General features: G+C 38.0%; 1 protein-coding gene across 1 annotated transcript; it reads left to right on the top strand.

The window, feature by feature from the left end:
• Window positions 1–12,552: 12,552 nt before the first annotated feature.
• LOC149748608 (tripartite motif-containing protein 77-like) lies at window positions 12,553–18,801 on the top strand. Its single transcript, XM_089916951.1, has 4 exons — window positions 12,553–14,635; window positions 15,103–15,125; window positions 15,959–16,056; window positions 17,752–18,801. Exons 1-4 carry the CDS (start codon window positions 14,429–14,431, stop codon window positions 18,243–18,245), a joined length of 822 nt encoding a protein of 273 aa, XP_089773077.1. The 5' UTR covers window positions 12,553–14,428; the 3' UTR covers window positions 18,246–18,801.
• The last annotated feature ends 300 nt before the right edge of the window (window positions 18,802–19,101 follow it).

The following is a 19,101-nucleotide window of genomic DNA, read 5'->3' as shown; positions in this document are numbered from 1 at the left end:
GTTCATCTGTAACATTTTTCTAGGTTCCACATACATGCGTTAATATATGATATTTGTTTTTCTCTTTCTGACTTACTTCACTCTGTATGACAGTCTCTAGATCCATCCATGTCTCAACAAATTACTCAATTTCGTTCCTTTTTATGGCTGAGTAATATTGCATTGTATATATGTACCACGTCTTCTTTATCCATTCGTCTGTAGATGGGCATTTAGGTTGCTTCCATGACCTGGCTATTGTGAATAGTGCTGCAGTGAACATTGGGTTGCATGTGTTTTTTTGTTTGTTTGTTTGCGGTACGTGAGCCTCTCACTGCTGTGGCCTCTTCCGTTGCGGAGCACAGGCTCCAGACGCACAGGCTCAGCGGCCATGGCTTACGGGCCCAGCCGCTCCGCGGTATGTGGGATCTTCCCGGACCGGGGCACAAGCCCCTGTCCCCTTCATCGGCAGGCGGACTCTCAACCACTGGGCCACCAGGGAAGCCTGCATGTGTCTTTTTGAATTATGGTTTTCTCTGGGTATATGCCCAGTAGTGGGAGGCTGGATCATATGGTAATTCTATTTTTAGTTTTTTAAGGAACCTCCATACTGTTCTCCATAGTGGCTGTATCAATTTACATTCCCACCAACAGTGCAAGAGGGTTCCCTTTTCTCCACACCCTCTCCAGCATTTGTTGTTTGTAGATTTTCTGATGATGCCCATTCTAACTGGTGTGAGGTGATACTTCATTGTAGTTTTGATTTGCATTTCTCTAATAATTAGTGATGTTGAGCAGCTTTTCATGTGCTTCTTGGCCATCTGTATGTCTTTGAAGAAATGTCTGTTTAGATCTTCTACCCATTTTTGGATTGGGTTGTTGTTTCTTTAATATTGAGCTGCATGAGCTGTTTATATATTTTGGACATTAATCCTTTGTCCATTGATTTATTTGTAAATATTATCTCCCATTCTGAGGGTTGTCTTTTGGTCTTGTTTATGGTTTCCTTTGCTGTGCAAAAGCTTTTAAGTTTCATTAGGTCCCATTTGTTTATTTTTATTTCCATTTCTCTAGGAGGTGGGTCAAAAAAGATCTTGCTGTGATTTATGTCAAAGAGTGTTCTTCTTATGTTTTTCTCTAAGAGTTTTATAGTGTCCGGTCTTACATTTAGGTCTTTAAACTATTTTGAGTTTATTTTTGTGTATGGTGTTAGGGAGTATTCTAATTTCATTCTTTTACATGTAGCTGTCCAGTGTTCCCAGCACCACTTATTGAAGAGACTGTCTTTTCTCCATTGTATATCTTTGCCTACTTTGTCATAGATTACTTGACCATAGGTACGTGGGCTTATCTCTGGGATTTCTAACTTGTTCCATTGATCTATGTTTCTGTTTTTGTGCCAGTACCATATTGTCTTGATTACTGTAGCTTTGTAGTATAGTCTGAAGACAGAGAGTATGATTCTTCCAGCTCCGTTTTTTTCCCTCAAGACTGCTTTGGCTATTCGGCGTCTTTTGTGTCTCCATACAAATTTTAAGATGACTTTTCTAGTTCTGTAAAAAATGCCATTGGTAATTTGATAGGGATTGCATTGAACTTGTAGATTGCTTTGGGTAGTATAGTTATCTTTGCAATATTGATTCTTCCAATCCAAGAGCATGGTATATCTATCCATCTGTTGGTATCATCTTTAATTTCTTTCACCAGTGTCTTATAGTTTTCTGCATACAGGTCTTTTGTCTCCCTAGGTAGGTTTATTCCTAGGTATTTTATTCTTCTTGTTGCAATGGTAAATGGCAGTGTTTCTGTAATTTCTTTTTCAGATTTTTCATCATTAGTGTATAGGAATGCAAGAGATTCCTGTGCATTACTTTTGTATCTTGCAACTTTACCAAATTCATTGATTAGTTCTAGTAGTTTTCTGGTGACATTTTTAGGATTCCCTATGTATAGTATCATATCATCTGCAAACAGTGACAGTTTTACTTCTTCTTTTCTGATTTGTATTAATTTTATTTCTTTTTCTTCTCTGATTGCTGTGGCTAGAATTTCCAAAACTATGCTGAATAATAGTGGTGAGAGTGGACATCCTTATCTCATTCCTGATCTTAGAGGAAATGCTTTCAGTTTTTCACCATTGAGAATGATGTTTGCTGTGGGTTTGTCATATATGGCCTTTATTATGTTGAAGTAGTTTCCCTCTATGCACACTTTCTGGAGAGTTTTTATCATAACTGGGTGTGGAATTTTGTCAAAAGCTTTTCCTGCATCTATTGAGATGATCATATGGTTTTTATTCTTCAATTTATTAATATGGTGTATCACATTGATTGATTTGCATATATTTAAGAATCCTTGCATACCTGGCATAAATCCCACTTGATCGTGGTGTATGATCTTTTTAATGTGTTGTTGGGTTCTGTTTGCTAGTATTTTGTTAAGGATTTTTGCATCTATATTCATCAGTGATGTTGGTCTGTAATTTTCTTTTCTTGTGGTATCTTTGTCTGGTTTTCATATCAGGGTGATGGTGGCCTCATAGAATGAGTTTGGGAATGTTCCTTCCTCTGCAATTTTTTGGAAGAGTTTGAGAAGGATAGGTGTTAGCTCTTCTCTAAGTGTTTGATAGAATTCACCTGTGAAGCCATCTGGTCCTGGACTTTTGTTTGTTGGATGACTTTTAATCACAGTTTCAATTTCATTATTTGTGATTGGTCTGTTCATATTTTCTATTTCTTCCTGGTTCAGTGTCAGACAGTTATACCTTTCTAAGCATTTGTGCATTTCTTCCAGGTTGTCCATTTTATTGGCAGAGAGTTCCTTGTAGTAGTCTCTTAAGACGCTTTGTATTTCTGTCGTATTTGTTGTAACTTCTCCTTTTTCATTTCTAATTTTATTGATTTGAGTCCTCTCCCTCTTTTTCTTGATGAGTCTGGCTAATGGTTTATCAATTTTGTTTACCTTCTCAAAGAACCAGCTTTTAGTTTTATTGATCTTTGCTATTATTTTCTTTCTATTTCATTTATTTCTGCTCTGATCTTGATGATTTCTTTCCTTCTGCTAACCTTGGGTTTTGTTTGTTCTTCTTTCTCTAGTTCCTTTAGGTGTAGGGTTACCTTGTTTACTTGAGATTTTTCTTGTTTCTTGCAGAAGCCTTGGATAGCTATAAACTTCCCTCTTAGAACTGCTTTTGCTGCATCCCATGTATTTTGGATCATCGTGTTTTCATTGTCATTTGTCTCTAGGTATTTTTCATTTCCTCTTTGATTACTTCAGTGATCTCTTGGTTATTTAGTAACGTATTGTTTAGCCTCCATGTGTTTGTGTTTTTTACATTTTTTCCCATGTGATTCATTTCTAATCTCATAGTGCTGTTGTCAGAAAAGATGCCTGATATGATTTTAATTTTCTTAAATTTACTGAGGCTTGATTTGAGACCCAAGATGTGATCTATCCTGGAGAATGTTCTGTGCACACTTGAGAAGAAAGTGTAATCTTCTGTTTTGGGATGGAATGTCCTATAAATATCAATTAAATCTATCTGGTCTATTGCATCATTTAAAGCTTCTGTTTCCTTATTTATTTTCATTTTTGATGATCTGTCCATAGGTGTAAGTGCGGTGTTAAAGTCCCCCACTATTATTGTGTTACTGTCAATTTCCTCTTTTATAGCTGTTAGCAGTTGCCTTATGTATTGAGGTGCTCCTATGTTGGGTGCATATATATTTATAATTGTTATATCTTCTTCTTGGATTGATCCCTTCATCATTATGTAGTGTCCTTCCTTGTCTCTTGTAACATTCTTTATTTTAAAGTCTATTTTATCTGATATGAGTATAGCTACTCCAGGTTTCTTTTGATTTCCATTCACATGGAATATCTTTTTTCATCCCTCACTTTCAGTCTGTACTTGTCCCTAGGTCTGAAATGGGTCTCTTGTAGACAACATATATACAGGTCTTGTTTTTATGTCCTTCATCCAGTCTGTGTCTTTTGGTTGGATCATTTAATCCATTTATATTTAAGGTAATTATTGATATGTATGTTCCTATTACCATTTTCTTAATTGTTTTGGGTTTGTTTGTGTAGGTCTTTTTCTTCTCTTGTGTTTCCTGCCTAGAGAAGTTCTTTTACCATTTGTTGAAAAACTGATCTGGTGGTGCTGAATTCTCTTAGCTTTTGCTTGTCTGTAAAGCTTTTGATTTCTCCATCAAATCTGAATGAGATCCTTGCTGGGTAGAGTAATCTTGGTTGTAGTTTCTTCACTTTCATTACTTTAAGTATATCATGACACTCCCTTCTGGCTTGTAGAGTTTCTGCTGAGAAATCAGCCGTTAACTTTATGGGAGTTCCTTTGTGTGTTATTTGTCATTTTTCCCTTGCTCCTTTCAATAATTTTTCTTTGTCTTTAATTTTTGCCAATTTGATTACTATGTGTCTCGGCGTGTTTCTCCTTGGGTTTATCCTGTATGGGATTCTCTGTGCTTCCTGGACTTGGGTGGCTATTTCCTTTCCCATGTTAGGGAAATTTTTGACTATAATCTCTTCAAAGATTTTCTCGGGTCTTTTCTCTCTCTCTTCTCCTTCTGGGACCCCTATTATGCGAATGTTGTTTCTTTTAATGTTGTCCCAGAGGTCTCTTAGGCTGCCTTCATTTCTTTTCAGTCTCTTTTCTTTATTCGGTTCTGCAGCAGTGAATTCCACCATTCTGTCTTCCAGATCAGTTATCCGTTCTTCTGCCTCAGTTATTCTGCTATTGATTCCTTCTAGTGTAGTTTTCCTTTCAGTTATTGTATTGTTCATCTCTGTTTTTTTGTTCTTTAATTCTTCTAGATATTTGTTAAACATTTCTTGCATCTTCTCGATCTTTGCCTCCATTCTTTTTCTGAGGTCCTGGATCATCTTCACTATCATTATTCTGAATTGTTTTCCTGGAAGGTTGCCTATCTCCATTTCACTTAGTTGTTTTTCTGGGGTTTTATCTTGTTCCTTCATCTGGTATATAGCTCTCTGCCTTTTCATTTTGTCTATCTTTCTGTGAATGTGGTTTTTATTCCACAGGCTGCTGGATTGTAGTTCTTCTTGCTTCTGCTGTCTGCCCTCTGGTGGATGAGACTATCTAAGAGGCTTGATGGGAGGGACTGGTGGTGGGTAGAGCTGACTGTGGCTCTGGTGGGCAGAGCTCAGTAAAACTTTAATCCACTTGACTGTTGATGAGTGGGGCTGGGTTCCCTCCCTGTTGGTTGTTTGGCCTGAGGCAACCCAACACTGGAGCCTACCTGGGCTCTTTGATGGGGCTAATGAAAGACTCTGGGAGGGCTCATGCCAAGGAATACTTCCCAGAAATTCTGCTGCCAGTGTCCTTGTCCCCACGGTGAAACAGACCCACCCCCCACCTCTGCAGGAGACCCTCAAACACTAGCAGGTGGTCTGGTTCAGTGTCCCCCGGGGCCACTGCTCCTTCCCCTGGGTCCCAGTGCACACACTACTTTGTGTGTGCCCCCCAAGAGCGGAGTCTTTGTTTCTCCCAGTCCTGTCAAAGTCCTGCAATCTATTCCCACTAGGCTTCAAAGTCTGATTCTCTAGGAATTCCTCCTCCCATTGCTGGACCCCCAGGTTGGGAAGCCTGACATGGGGCTCAGAACCTTCACACCAGTGGGTGGACTTCTGTGGTATAAGTGTTCTCCAGTCTGTGAGTCACCCAGCCAACAGTTATGGGATTTGATTTTAATGTGTTTGCGCCCCTCCTACCATCTCATTGTCACTTCTCCTTTGTCTTTGGATATGGGGTACCTTTTTTGGTGAGTTCCAGTGTCTTCCTGTCGATGATTGTCCAGCAGCTAGTTGTGATTCTGGTGTTCTCACAAGACGGAGTGAGAGCACATCCTTCTACTCCGCCATCTTGGTTCCTCCTATGATTCCATTTCTATGAAATATCTTCTCACAGTTCTGGAGACAGGAAGTCCAAGACCCCTGGGCCAGCAGGATTGGTCTCTGGTGAGAGCTCTTGCCTTGGGTTGCAGATGGCTATTTTCTCTGTGCATGCCACCCATATCTTCTTTTCTATACAAGTGAGGAAAGACAGTCTCTTCGATAAATGTTGTTGGGGAAAGTGGACAGCTACAAGTAAAAAAATGAAATTAGAACATTCTTTAATACCATACACAAAAATAAACTCAAAATGGATTAAAGACCTAAATGTAAGACCGGATACTATAAAACTCTTGAGTAAAACACAGACAGAACACTCTGACATAAATTGCAGAAATATCTTTTCCGAGCCTTCTCCTAAAGTAATGGAAATAGAAAAATAAGTAAATGGGAACTAATTAAACTCAAAAGCTTTTGCACAGCAAAAGGAAACCATAATCAAAATGAAAAGACAACACACAGATTGGGAGAAAATATATGCAAAAAATGTGACCAACAAGGGCTTAGTCTCCAAAATTTACAAAGAACTCATGTGGCTCAGTACCAAACGAACAAACAAACAACCCAATCAAAAAATGGGCAGAAGAACTAAATAAACATCTCTCCAAAGAAGACATACAGATGACCAAGAGGCACATGAAAAGATTCTTAACATTGCGAATTATTGGAGAAATGCAAATCAAAACTACAATGAGATATTACCTCACACCAGTCAGAATGGCCATCATCAAAAAGTCTACAAACAATAAAGGCTGGAGAGGGTGTGGAGAAAAGGGAACCCTCCTACACTGTTGGTGGGAATGTAAATTGATACAGCTACTAGCGATAACAGTATGGAGGTTCCTTAAGAATCTAAAAATGAGCTACCATATTCTTTAGCAACCTCACTCCTGGGTATATTTCCAGAGAAAAGTATGGTTTGAAAGTATACATGCACCCCGATGTTCATTGCCATGCTGTTTGCAATAGCCAAGACATGGAAGCAACCTAAATGTTCATTGACAGGTGAATGGATAAAGATGTGATACATATATACAATGAAATATTACCCCCCCATAAAAAAGAACAAAAAAATGCCATTTGCAGAAACATGGATGGACCTAGCAACTGTCATACTGAATGAAGTTAAGTCAGATAGATAAAGACAAATATCATATGATGTTGCTCATATGTGGAATCTAAAAAAATGGTACAAATGAAGTTATTTACAAAGCAGAGTCACAGATGTAGGAAGCAAACTTATGGTTACCAGGGAGTAAGGTGTGGGGGATAAATTGGGAGATTGGGATTGACATATACACACTACTATATATAAAAATATAACTAATAAGGACCCACTGTATAGCACAGGGAACTCTACTCAATACTCTGTAATGGCCTAAATGGGAAAAGAATCCTTAAAAAAGAGTGGACATATGTATATGTATAACTGATTCACTTTGCTGTACATCTGAAACACACACAACATTGTAAGTCAACTGTACACCAATACAAATTTTAAAATAAATAAATATATAAATAAAATTTTCTGTTAAGTATCCTTCCTTGAGTGAAGAACCAGGGCCCATCATTGATTAAATAGGAAAATGTTTTGAGAAGTAGAATTCAAATCCAGTCAAGATAAAGAAAACCAAGATAAAGAAAACCTTAAAGATAGTTGCCCAAATTTAACAGACAGTATCATATTTCTTTCACAAAATGCCTATGATTCATTTTAGTCAATCATGTATTATACAAATATCATATAATCATTAAATCCACAACATAGCATCAATATTTCAATTGTGCATACATATTGAATAATAGAATGAGAGGGTATGAGAAATATGTAGGGAACAAGAAAAAGGGACAGAGTCTTAGAGAAGAACCATTAACAGCTATTGTGTGTACAGTTATAGATGGAAAGAAAAATAGCAATAGTGTGTTACCAAATAATAAAAAATAAATAAAAATAAAACAAACAGTAAACACTCAGAGGGAAGAATTTCATAGAGAACTGAGTGAAAAGTATAAAATTTCAGAGAATTTTAGTTCAGATGAGGTGAAACATCAAACATTAGAAGGCTATCTCTGCCAGAGAAGTAAGTGGTATTATTGGGGAGCTTGAGTGAATTGGGTTGAAAAATGGAATGTGAAGGACTCCTCTTTCTGAAGAAATATCAAGGAAGTAATGCAGACAGATTCAGACAGGTAACCAAATAGAGTGGGTAATAATGGGTCGCTGCAGTTAGGACTAAAATATAGTTCCTTAAATGCAGATAAGAAATTGGTATTTGGGGAGTGCATTTATTTTCCAAACGACAACTTCATGGATTACAAGTGTGAATTTAAGGTGTGACTTTTTACCAGAGATTGGATTGTGGCAATTGGATTAAGTAGATTTCAAAAGGTTTGACTTCAATCATTGGCATCAGGGTGTGTTTTCAACTCTGCCAAAATCTAATCACATGCACTTATACATTTTCTAAGGTTTGATAACACTATCACTTAGAGGAAATGGGTGTGGTCTTCAGAGAATATATAAAACATCCAGCAAAGAGCCAAGCTCTTTCTTCCCCAGAACCCAGAACCCAGAACTGTTGTGTTTGGAGTTGGCTGGGCTGTGGAGACTTTTGAAAGTTACTGCCACCAGGAGGTGAGCACCTAATCTCTGAACCGAATTTTTAAGAGTTATTTACTGAACAAGAGTGGAACAGTTCATTAACTATACCCAAAGGTGAGTTCTGATCAAGGTACAATGAGTTTCCACTATGTTCACTTAAAAATGAGACTTTAATGGTAATCGTGAGCATGAAAGCTAAGTTGTTTTTTCTATCAGAAATATCTATATGTGAGTACTGTATCCAGCATTTATTCCATGTGTGATTTGTAGGCAAGTAACTTATTTTACCCTCACTATGTTAATTAACCTCATTATAAAATAGAAAATTAGTTAATATTGTTAAGAGGATTAAAATAGCTAATCCATATAAAAGGAGTTAATCCAATGCCTAGAAATAGTAAACACACACATATTAGGTTTTCCTATTATCATTTTAATATTAAAATGATCATTTATGTTATCAATCTAGAAATGATTATATTCATAATGAATTCTTATCCAGGTTCTAGCCCACTCTACACAGGGCTTATCTATATTTTCTCACTGTTCATCAAACTATCTCCTCATTTGACCCATGTTTGAGTCAATGGCTTTATGTTCCATACCAGTGGTCCCCAACTTTTGGCACCAGGGACTGGTTTCGTAGAAGACACGTTTTCCACGGACGTGGTGGGGGATGGTTCAGGCGGTAATGGGAGCGGCAGATGAAGCTTCGCTCGCTAACCCGCCGCTCACCTCTTGCTGTGCGGTCCGGTTCCTAACAGGCCCCGGATTGGGGGTTGGGGACCCCTGTTCTATACCACTGAAAATTGTGTGGTCATCGATCAGAAGTCCATAACTTCCCTGTCAAGAATTTTTACTTATAAATAGATCTGTGCACCATTGCTTCACTGCTCATCATTTTTCAAAAGGCATCTTAAAGCTGATGTTATAGTTGTTCAGCTAAGCAATTGTTTACTTTCTGTCTCTTTTTGACCAGAACAAAATTCTCAGCCTTGGAAAGAAGTAGCCTCCTTCATTCAACTTCTTATAGACAGGGAAGATAACAGCAATCATATATAGTTAAACCAAATATTTAGTCACAATGTATGATAACTGAAAGTATATCTTCTTTAATTTGAATAACCAGTTTAATACGACATGATGGTAATAAAGTGAGGAACTTATTAACAAACAATTTTGGGGCTGATACTGTTTTTCCAAATCGTTTTCACATCCATTGATGATTCTGGTCTGAATATATTAATTCTGATGGTTGTGAAATGATTTTTCTATTTCCTTGATTCCTGTTACATTTATGATTGGCAATCTCAGAGTTGGTTAATTTATTGCCTCGATGACATTGTCCAAAACCATGTCTTCCATTTCTCTGTCGCCCTCAGGTTGTATGCTTTGGTCTCTAGGCAAATGCATTTTGTGGTCACAAAAAGACAGCCCCATGCATCACCTTCAAACACTGTCCAGATGTACCTAAAACAGTTGACTCTTCCTTATGTTTCTTTGCATGAGCAAAAAGAAATATTAACCAAACCCTCCTAATAACATTTTCTTCAAATTTCATTGACCTAATAGGGTCAAATGACCATATAACCTATCACTGGAAGAGGGATAATGGTGATTGCTCTAGGTGGAATACTCTTTGGCAGGGGATTGTACTGGAATTGTATTAGAGAGCTGAAATCCTGATGGAAAAGCTGTGTTTGACACATCAATATGCTGTCTGAATAAAATGAGGACACTCTGTTACTCAGCATCCTCTTTCTGTTATATGCAATACATATATGTTACATGCAATACAACTATATACACTACCTTATTGGTATGAGTTGGAAGTAAATAATTCTTATACTCCTTGGTATTGTTAATGGCTTTGAAAAGGCACTTCTTTTAAGGCTCATGACAACATAATGTTCCCTTTCTTTACTTTTTTCTCCTCAGAAACATGGGTTCCATCATCTTCTGGAATGAATTCACCTGTTTCCTATGTGCGAAATATTTCATAGACCCGGTCACTCTAATCTGTCAGCACAGCTTTTGCATGCCATGTCTCTGTCTCTGCTGGGAGGAAGCCCAACGTCCTCCTTGCTGCCCTGTGTGCAGGGAACCATCCCATCACATGAACTTGAAAACCAATATCGTTTTGAAGACAAGGGTATTCCTTGCCAGACGGACAGGACCCTATGACTTATCAAGCTATGCAGAAGAGATATGTGAGATACACATGAAAACAAAAAACTTCTTCTGTGAGGTCACCAAAAACGTGCTTTGTTTACCTTGCTGTAAGTCTGAGGAACATGGGGCTCACAGACATTGTTCCATTGAGTGGATGGCTGAGGAATACCGGGTAAGCAATGGCTGAGAGAGAAGTTTGAACCTGGGGGGCACTTTACTTGAGAGAGAATGCAAAAGAAAGTGAAGTTAATTATTCTCCATTCATGTAAAATATAAAGCAGATACTAACTAGTATTATGTGCCTGGTCCTAGGATAAACTATTGAAGAAAATATGTTCTCAATCTTAAGTGCTTAAATTTTTTACTTTTTAAAATCTTACAACCTGAGTTCTTGGTTATAATGAGGTTGATCATGTTTGGAACTGTGATTAGTCAGTGTAAAACCAAGATGGACAAATCTGTTAATTTCAGTGGTTATTGGTCACTATAGCCATGATTTCAACAAGCCTAATCTCATAGAGTCTATTTAGAAACATTGTCCTTTAGCTAAAATAATAGAGTAGTAGGAGACAAGAACTATCAGCAGGACAACTAAAATCTGACACAGGATTTACATAATGAAAATGGGTTAGGTAAAATAAAGTTTTGGGGCAAGTTTCCTCTATGGAGAAACACCCTTTCCAACTACCGGCCTATTTTGTGGTTATAAATGTCCTACATATTAGATAATTTGGCTTAACAGTGAAAATAAATTCTCCCTTTGTCTTCTTGAGTGATCACTAATAAGATATTCCCTGCCATTCTTCATCCATTAGGATCTGAAATTTTCAATATCAGCTTCTCTGATATTCACACTGTTGGTTTTTTTGCAGCAAAAGCTTCTGAAGCAAATGAGGTCTATGTGGCAAAAGATACAAGAAAATAAAAGAAATCTAAAGAGAGAAGTCAGCAAACTCAGGACATGGGAGGTAAACAAGAAATTCTGTTTCATTCAGCACCAGTTTGGGACACTTGGTGGTTATTCAATAAGATCTTGAACTAATAATCATAATATTTATGTTTCTCTATGGGTGACTATCCAATAGCAAAAGGCTTTCATCTACTCATGTAGAAAGAAGTATGTCCCCTTATAGGATTTCTTTCTAAAATATCGAAGTAAAAGATCTTATTTCCTGGGCAACACCATAACACATCAACATATATAGAAAAATCACAATCAACAAGGTATACCATAATTAGCGAATGAGATAAACTCAGGGTTTCTTAGAAGGAAAATCTTTGAAAATTCAAGGAGACCTTCTCGGACTATTTGGATGGTAAAGAACAATTCGAAGTAGGAAATTCATGAGGATGACAGGCATGTAAATGTGTGCAAGCTGACGACTAGAAACTAGAGGATCATGTGGATATTGAGATTCTACAAAGTTCATATTGGTTGATACCTATACTATTAGAGAGGCAGTGCTGAGAGATATGGCTGGAAATGGAGAATAGGTCAGTTCAAAATGTGACCTAAATGCATGGCTGAGAAATTTGGATCTACTGTTTGTTGATTCAAAAATATGAATTGAGCACCACTAATAGGAGTGGTGAAATAACAGTACATATAGACTCTCAAGGAAGTAATGATTTCATGATGGAAACATATAAGAAAGCAATATTAAAATATACTTCTCACCATTACAAAGGAAATTTAAATGGGGCTGTGTGTATGACAAGGAGATATAGGAAAATTAACTCAATTATTTAAAGGTGATATAATCAAAGTTATCAGTTACAATATTTTCCCTTTGAAATGTTGAGTGCCATGTCATAATAACTCTTCTAAGTCACTATAGAAATAGACAAAAAGAACAGATTTCCTTGTACTCAAGGAACTAATGGAGTAGTGGAGAGAGCCAATTAACAATTCAAAATATAAGCTTTATGGCATGATCCTTTGTGCTAAGTGTTTTTGAGAAAAATTTAGCAGTAAAGGTAAATAAGAATAGTAATTTTGATAAAATTAAATTTTACATATGATCACAAAAATGTTACAATGGAAGATTACATTTGGGCTGACATCTGTGTGAGGTGTCTAGGCGGGTGGCTATTTGGGGAAAGAGCTTTTTAGGAAGAGATAACTAAACTCAACACATCTCAGACTTAACCTATCCTTTTCTCATACCACACTTGCCTTTATTTCTCCATTGTGTAAGCTAGATATGAAGGAGAATGAGAAAGAGTAGTGAAATTGGAAGTCCGACCTTAAAGTTGGAGAATCCTTAAAACAATGTACAGGAATAACTTGGCCACAGATAATGGGAAACTGTAGGACTCAAGGGATATTCTTTATGGTAGAGAAACGTGAGAAAATAGGATTGATTTGATTGTAATGTTAAGAAGATAAAATTTAAAAACTGAGAACCAGTTTCTTCTCTGAAGTTGAAACATCACTGAAGATGGAAACAAAGGAAGAAATGCTGCTTTGGGTTAAGAAAATTTTAGTTTGAGAAATGTTGCACTTTGAATTTTGGGGAGATATCCTCACAAAAATAAGTCGTAAGGAATCGAATGAATGAGGTTGGAGCTTACATGAAAGATTTTGTCTGGACAGGGACATTTCACAATTGTCTCTATTTTCTAAGCATTAGATGGATACCACAGGAGAGTTTTAAGAATGAAAAGAATAAAATTTTTACATGAAAAGATAACTGGAGGGATCTCTGTATTAATGGGTCCAGCAGGGAAAGAGGAGCTGGTCAATGTAAATTGATGGAGGGACATACAGAGAGAGGGATTTGTTTGAAGCCCAAGGTTTATAGGTTTTATGGAATGAAAGATTGGTGTTAATAGGAAGAAGTTCTTAGTAACATGCATAGGAAGAATTATGTGGATTCAACAAAGGAGGTTCTTGGTGATATGATGAATGTGGTTTCAAACAAGAGCTGTGAATTGAAGAGAGTTCATTGCTTTGATGGAAGATTGAGTTTCATTAATGTGTACAGTGAATGTACACCTGTGATCAAAAATTTTGCTTTCTTGGAGGTAAAAATGACAGCCCAAGAACCAAATGAAGATGTTGGGTCAATGGTCCATGTTTTGTTTTGCTTAAAACAATGTGAGTCAAATATTTTTAAAAGTTGAGAGGAAAGAAGGAAAAGAGAAAGTGAAAAAAAAAAAAAAAGAGAGAGAGAGAAGATGGGAATTAGGACCAAAAGGTGGTTGTCTGTGGACCAGCATCTCTAAGGGTTGGGTGGAGGTCAGCTAAGAAGTGGAGTGTATAGCCTCAGGCAGGAGGAGTCAAGCTGTATCCATGCACACAAGGTTCTGGCCTGCATGAAGTTTGTGGAACTGGATGTTAATACTTTAGAAAGGTCTTATCTAACTGTATGAAGTAATATTTGCTATTATTTCCTAAAAACAGAGGAAATATCTGAGGTTAAGAGACTAAATTGATTTAGTCATTAGAGTACTGTGTGTATTATATAACACAATTATTAAATCACAAGTACCTGTTTTTAAGAAAGCGTGGCTATTTGAGGCAAAGTGTTTAGAATCAAGATACTGACTTCAGGTTCAATGAAATTAAAAAGTGAGTTGAACAAAAAAAAAAAGTCCCAAAAAAGCTGTTCTTAATGAAAGTACCAAATTTCTAACTATCAGAAGACAAATTATTGATAACTGAGAGGAATCAACTCTGCTAAAATATATGACCTAATTAATTCATTGTCACTCTAGGGTTATGTAACACTGTGTAGGAATATGATCCGGCCTGAATACTGGAAGGTTTGCCCCTTTGTCCACCATGAAGAGAAACATTATTTAAGGAAAATAGAAGAGGAAAGCGATGAGATTTTTCAGCAACTCAAAGGAAGTCAACACAATATGTATCTAAAGGGGAAACTCTTAAGTCAGATATATGAGGAACTCAAGGAATTGTGCCATAAACCAGACATGGAGCTGCTCCAGGTAAGGACTGAGGACTGGAGATTCATGGTGTTGCTTGGATAATATCCACCTTTCCTTGGTCCATCATGTGCTTTCTTATCATGCTTTCTGATGCTGTGATAAGATGCTGTCCAGGTAATGCTAATGACCAAAGGCCATTCTTGCCATACACAAGAATAACAAAGCTTTGTGGAAAGGTAAGTGAAAGAAATCCTAGAGTCATTCTTTTTCAATTCTCCTAACAGACATTCAATTACTGAACAATTGCAACAGAGAAGCTTGTTGGAAGATATATGAATTTATACCTGGACCCGGCAATAATGAAAAATTTGAGAATCTTGACAACTCATTTCCCCTTTCTGTTTCTTTGCCCATGATAAAATTTGCTGAAATTTGGGTTCATCCACCCCAGAGAATAAGAAACTAGGTCTTCGCTCTGAATCTTGTGAAGTGTACTAAGACCATCTTTTCTGTTTCCCTCTTTACAGCATTATGACAACATTTTGAAAAGGTAAGTTTTCCCTCCTTTTCAAGTTTTAAGAACTGTAACTGTGATCAGCCATTTGATGCTGAAATAGGAGCATAAGTTATCATGACACTATAACTTCTTTCATAAAGTATTTATATTTCCCTTTCTCCAAAGGTAGAAAGGGTGTCCTTGTTTGTTTTGCCTAAGGTGGAGCTGGGTAGAGGGTTTATTTACAAGGTTCTGTGCAAAGGTTACATGAAGACAACTACCATTTTTTAGAAATATAAAAACACAGGGGGAATGTGCCCAAAGCCAGGACAGGATTATGTGCAAAAAATAAGGGTTTCAGAGAAACCCAATGTAGAAGCAAGGAGAGAATGTGCTTAAAGAGGGTATTGGCTTTCCATGTGTAGCACAAGGCAACTTCAAATGGAAAGGCTGTACAATGCACTTAGTGAAACTGAGTCCTAGGAAGCAAAATTGCTGCCCTAGCTAAGCTCCTCAACCACTAGTTTGTTTATACAGACACTGAGCATTTCAGTGGTAACTACTGTGGATTAAAATTCATAATGCCTTTCTTGAATGTCCACAATTTTGAGCCATGGTGCATAGCTCTGTGATTTGCTGAGAGGACCCCATCATGATTAATTTGAATTGGATCCTAGGATTGCAGTCTTAGCAGATGGGATAGGATTTTCTTTGATTTTCATAAAACAAATTGTCATTTGCTGCATTCCCTAATTTGGGGATTTACTTTCACGGCCCCTGAACCTAATTATTGGGATTTAAATAAAGTGTATTCAGAGGGATGTAGATATAATCGCTGTGATGAAAACTGTGAGCTCAAAAGAGCAACCACATGTTGTTCCTTGCAGAAGTGAGTCAGCACAGCTGCACATGCCCCAGCCTGTAGTCCCACAGCTCAGTTCATGGCCCATTCCTGGACTGGTAGACTGGCTCAACCAATTCCAAGGTAACAGGTAGCCCTCTGGTGGGAGAGTTGTACATTCCCCTTTGTTAGTGTCCTGTGGGTGACCTTCCCCATTTCTCAATCTGTGGATTTTTTGCTGGGAACTTTTATAACCAAATTTACCCTTATAGAAGAATAACATATATGGAAAAAAAAACAAATTTGTATCTGGAAAAACAAAAGCCATTTACGATGGGTTGTAGTAAGCTATCTGGAGGGTAAAAAAATACGAAAGGATAATTGATGGCCTGCAGTAGGCTGAGGTATGGTGTTGACTGTTCACATGAAACATGTAACTCTGCATGTACATTCAGTACATTCCAAGTCTTAGGAAAGTGGGGTTATCAGTGGTTGTGAGATGCTTAGAGAGTTTTAACTTGGTTTATAAAACTGTTTGTAATAGGGGCTTCCCTGGTGGTGCAGTGGTTGAGAATCTGCCTGCCAATGCAGGGGACATGGGCTCAAGCCCTGGTCTGGGAATATCCCACATGCCTGCGGAGCAACTAGGCCCGTGAGCCACAACTACTGAGCCTGCGCGTCTGGAGCCTGTGCTGCACAACAAGAGAGGCCGTGACAGTGAGAGGCCTGCGCACTGCGATGAAGAGTGGCCCCCACTTGCCACAATTAGAGAAAACCCTCACACAGAAATGAAGACCCAACACAGCCATAAATAAATAAATAAATATTAAAGGCAAAGAAGAAAGGGGAAATTGTAGATAGAGTAAGGATCTAGTTTTTTTAAAAAAAACTGTTTATAATAAATACAAAAGATATTTTATTCACATCACACAAAAATACGGTATGATCAATTTTACTACCAACATAATATGAAATTTTGTGCACATTGGCAAGGTAAACTGATAATTTGTTTCATTAAATTTGTCCCTTTTCTCAAGGTATGCTGGCCAACAATTCTCACAAAAAAAACACTTCAAAAGTATGAATTTTTCTTTCGTTTTATGTTAACTTTGCATGCTTTAGTGAAAACTCCTTATGTCAGGAAAAGTGCTCACCCTGTAGGAGTTATCATAACTGTTAATTTTTTTTAAGATGTTGGGGGTAGGAGTTTATTAATTAATTAATTTATTGTTGCTGTGTTGGGTCTTCACTTCTGTGCAAGGGCTATCTCTAGTTGTGGCAAGCAGGGGCCACTCTTCATCGCGGTGCGCAGGCCTCTCACTATCGCGGCCTCTCTTGTTGCAGAGCACAGGCTCCAGACGCACAGGCTCAATAGTTGTGGCTCATGGGCCTAGTTGCTCCGCGGCATGTGGGATCCTCCCAGACCAGGGCTCGAGCCCGTGTCCCCTGCATTAGCAGGCAGATTCTCAACCATTGCACCACCAGGGAAGCCCTATTAATTTTATTATTGTACATTTTCTAGGAGATGGGCAAGCTACTTTTGTTTCTGACAGTTAATTGCAAATTTCAAATGTTCCAGGTAAAATAATGGCTAAAACTTAGCAATATGTCATATATATTTATTTTTAAATTATGATTTCTTCCATTTTTGTCTGGCTAAAATCTTATTATGAAGACAGACCAGTAGACCTTGGACTGCAAAAGATTTCTAAAGCTCTCTTCTGTCTTGCCACCTATTTCTAATAATAAGCTGGGAAACCCAGACACTATATAAAGCTCTTGTCCATCAGGAATTTATAACACTGTTTGTTAATATAATTTTTTTCCTTCTTCCTGCAGTGCACATTGCCTTGGATAATGAAATAGTCACTGGTCATGTCCCTGTGTTTGAAGATCTGAGACGTCTGCTGGCTGGTCCTGATCATCCTGTTGTCGACAACACTCCACCAGGATCTAAATATCTTCTTGCCTGGGGAGCTGAGTCATTCACTTCCGGTCAACATTACTGGGAGGTGGATGTAGCGGGCTGTTGCAGCTGGGCAATTGGATTTTGTAATGATTCTTGGGCAAGAAAGAATGACATGGTACTTGAGTCGGAGGGAATTTTTCTACTTCTTTGTATCAAAGAGAACAACCAGTGCAGTCTCTTTACCTCCTCCCCACTATCACCTCAATATGTCAAAAGGCCTCTAGGCCGGGTGGGGTTGTTCCTGGATTATGATGGTGGTTTCCTGAGCTTTTTCAATGTGGCCAATAGTTCCCTCATTTGTCGTTTCCTCTCCTGCTCCTTCTCTTCTCCTCTCAAACCTTTTCTTTGCTCTGGACACCCCTGATCATGGACAGGTCAAAAATCTGACCACAGGTGTCAGGAATATCAATAACTGAGATTGTTAATTTAGTGCCCACTTGATTTTCTGTAACTTCTCCTTCCATTATGAAATGTATTAATTGATTTTCTTAAAAGGTTGGATATGTTAAGGGTATACGTTTGTTTCTGTTTTCTTTAAATAAAAATAATCTCTCTTGGAATGCTGTGCATTCATTGTTCTATGTCTTGGTCTGTTCACTTGATTTCTAAGGTAGCGGAGGTCAACAATACTTGGCCTGTTTATCCAGTTTAGTAGGTTAAAGCAAGAGCACAGTGTTCTTCTCACTGGCAGACTTGGAATTCTCTTCTCCCTGCTATGCATCTGCTAAATCATGTTCCTTCATCAAATCTCAGTTTTTAAATATTTTTTTCAGGGAGTTATTTTTTATTTTTTTTTTGCAGTAGGCGGGCCTCTCACTGTTGCGGCCTCTCCCGCTGGGGAGCAGAGGCTCCGGACGCGCAGGCTCAGTAGCCATGGCTCACGGGTGCAGCTGCTCCACGGCATGTGGGATCTTCCTGGACCGGGCCACGAACCCGTGTCCCCTGCATCGGCAGGCAGACTCTCAACCACTGCGCCACCAGGGAAGCCCTCAGTGATTTATTTTTAAAGCTTCCAGACTAAATGAGAGCATCTTGTTGGAAAGACTCTGCAAATCTTATATTTTTCTTCATAAAACTCACAGCCTAATACTGGCTTTCCCCTCTAATTTACCTGCTGGAAGAAGGTTTACATCTGCAATATGTACGGATAAGTTACAGGCAAGTAGAACACACCTACCTGCCTTAAATACATCTGTCTGAGTAAGTTAATAGAGGTACAA

The sequence above is a fragment of the Delphinapterus leucas genome, chromosome 8 (genome assembly GCF_059928025.1).
Source record: "Delphinapterus leucas isolate spDelLeu-1000000601 "Yukka" chromosome 8, BTC_Dleu_Yukka2, whole genome shotgun sequence".
Classification (NCBI taxonomy): Eukaryota; Metazoa; Chordata; class Mammalia; order Artiodactyla; family Monodontidae; genus Delphinapterus; species Delphinapterus leucas.
The sequence above is the reverse complement of the archived record's forward strand: the minus strand, read 5'-3'. Positions and strand labels throughout refer to the sequence as shown.

Coding starts and splice junctions, on each gene's coding strand:
- LOC149748608 (XM_089916951.1), top strand. CDS start 14,429: ATGATCCGGCCTGAATACTGGAAGGTTTGCCCCTTTGTCCACCATGAA. Junction 14,636..15,102: donor CAGACATGGAGCTGCTCCAG/GTAAGGACTGAG, acceptor CCCTCTTTACAG/CATTATGACAACATTTTGAA. Junction 16,057..17,751: donor CTGGCTCAACCAATTCCAAG/GTAACAGGTAGC, acceptor TTCTTCCTGCAG/TGCACATTGCCTTGGATAAT.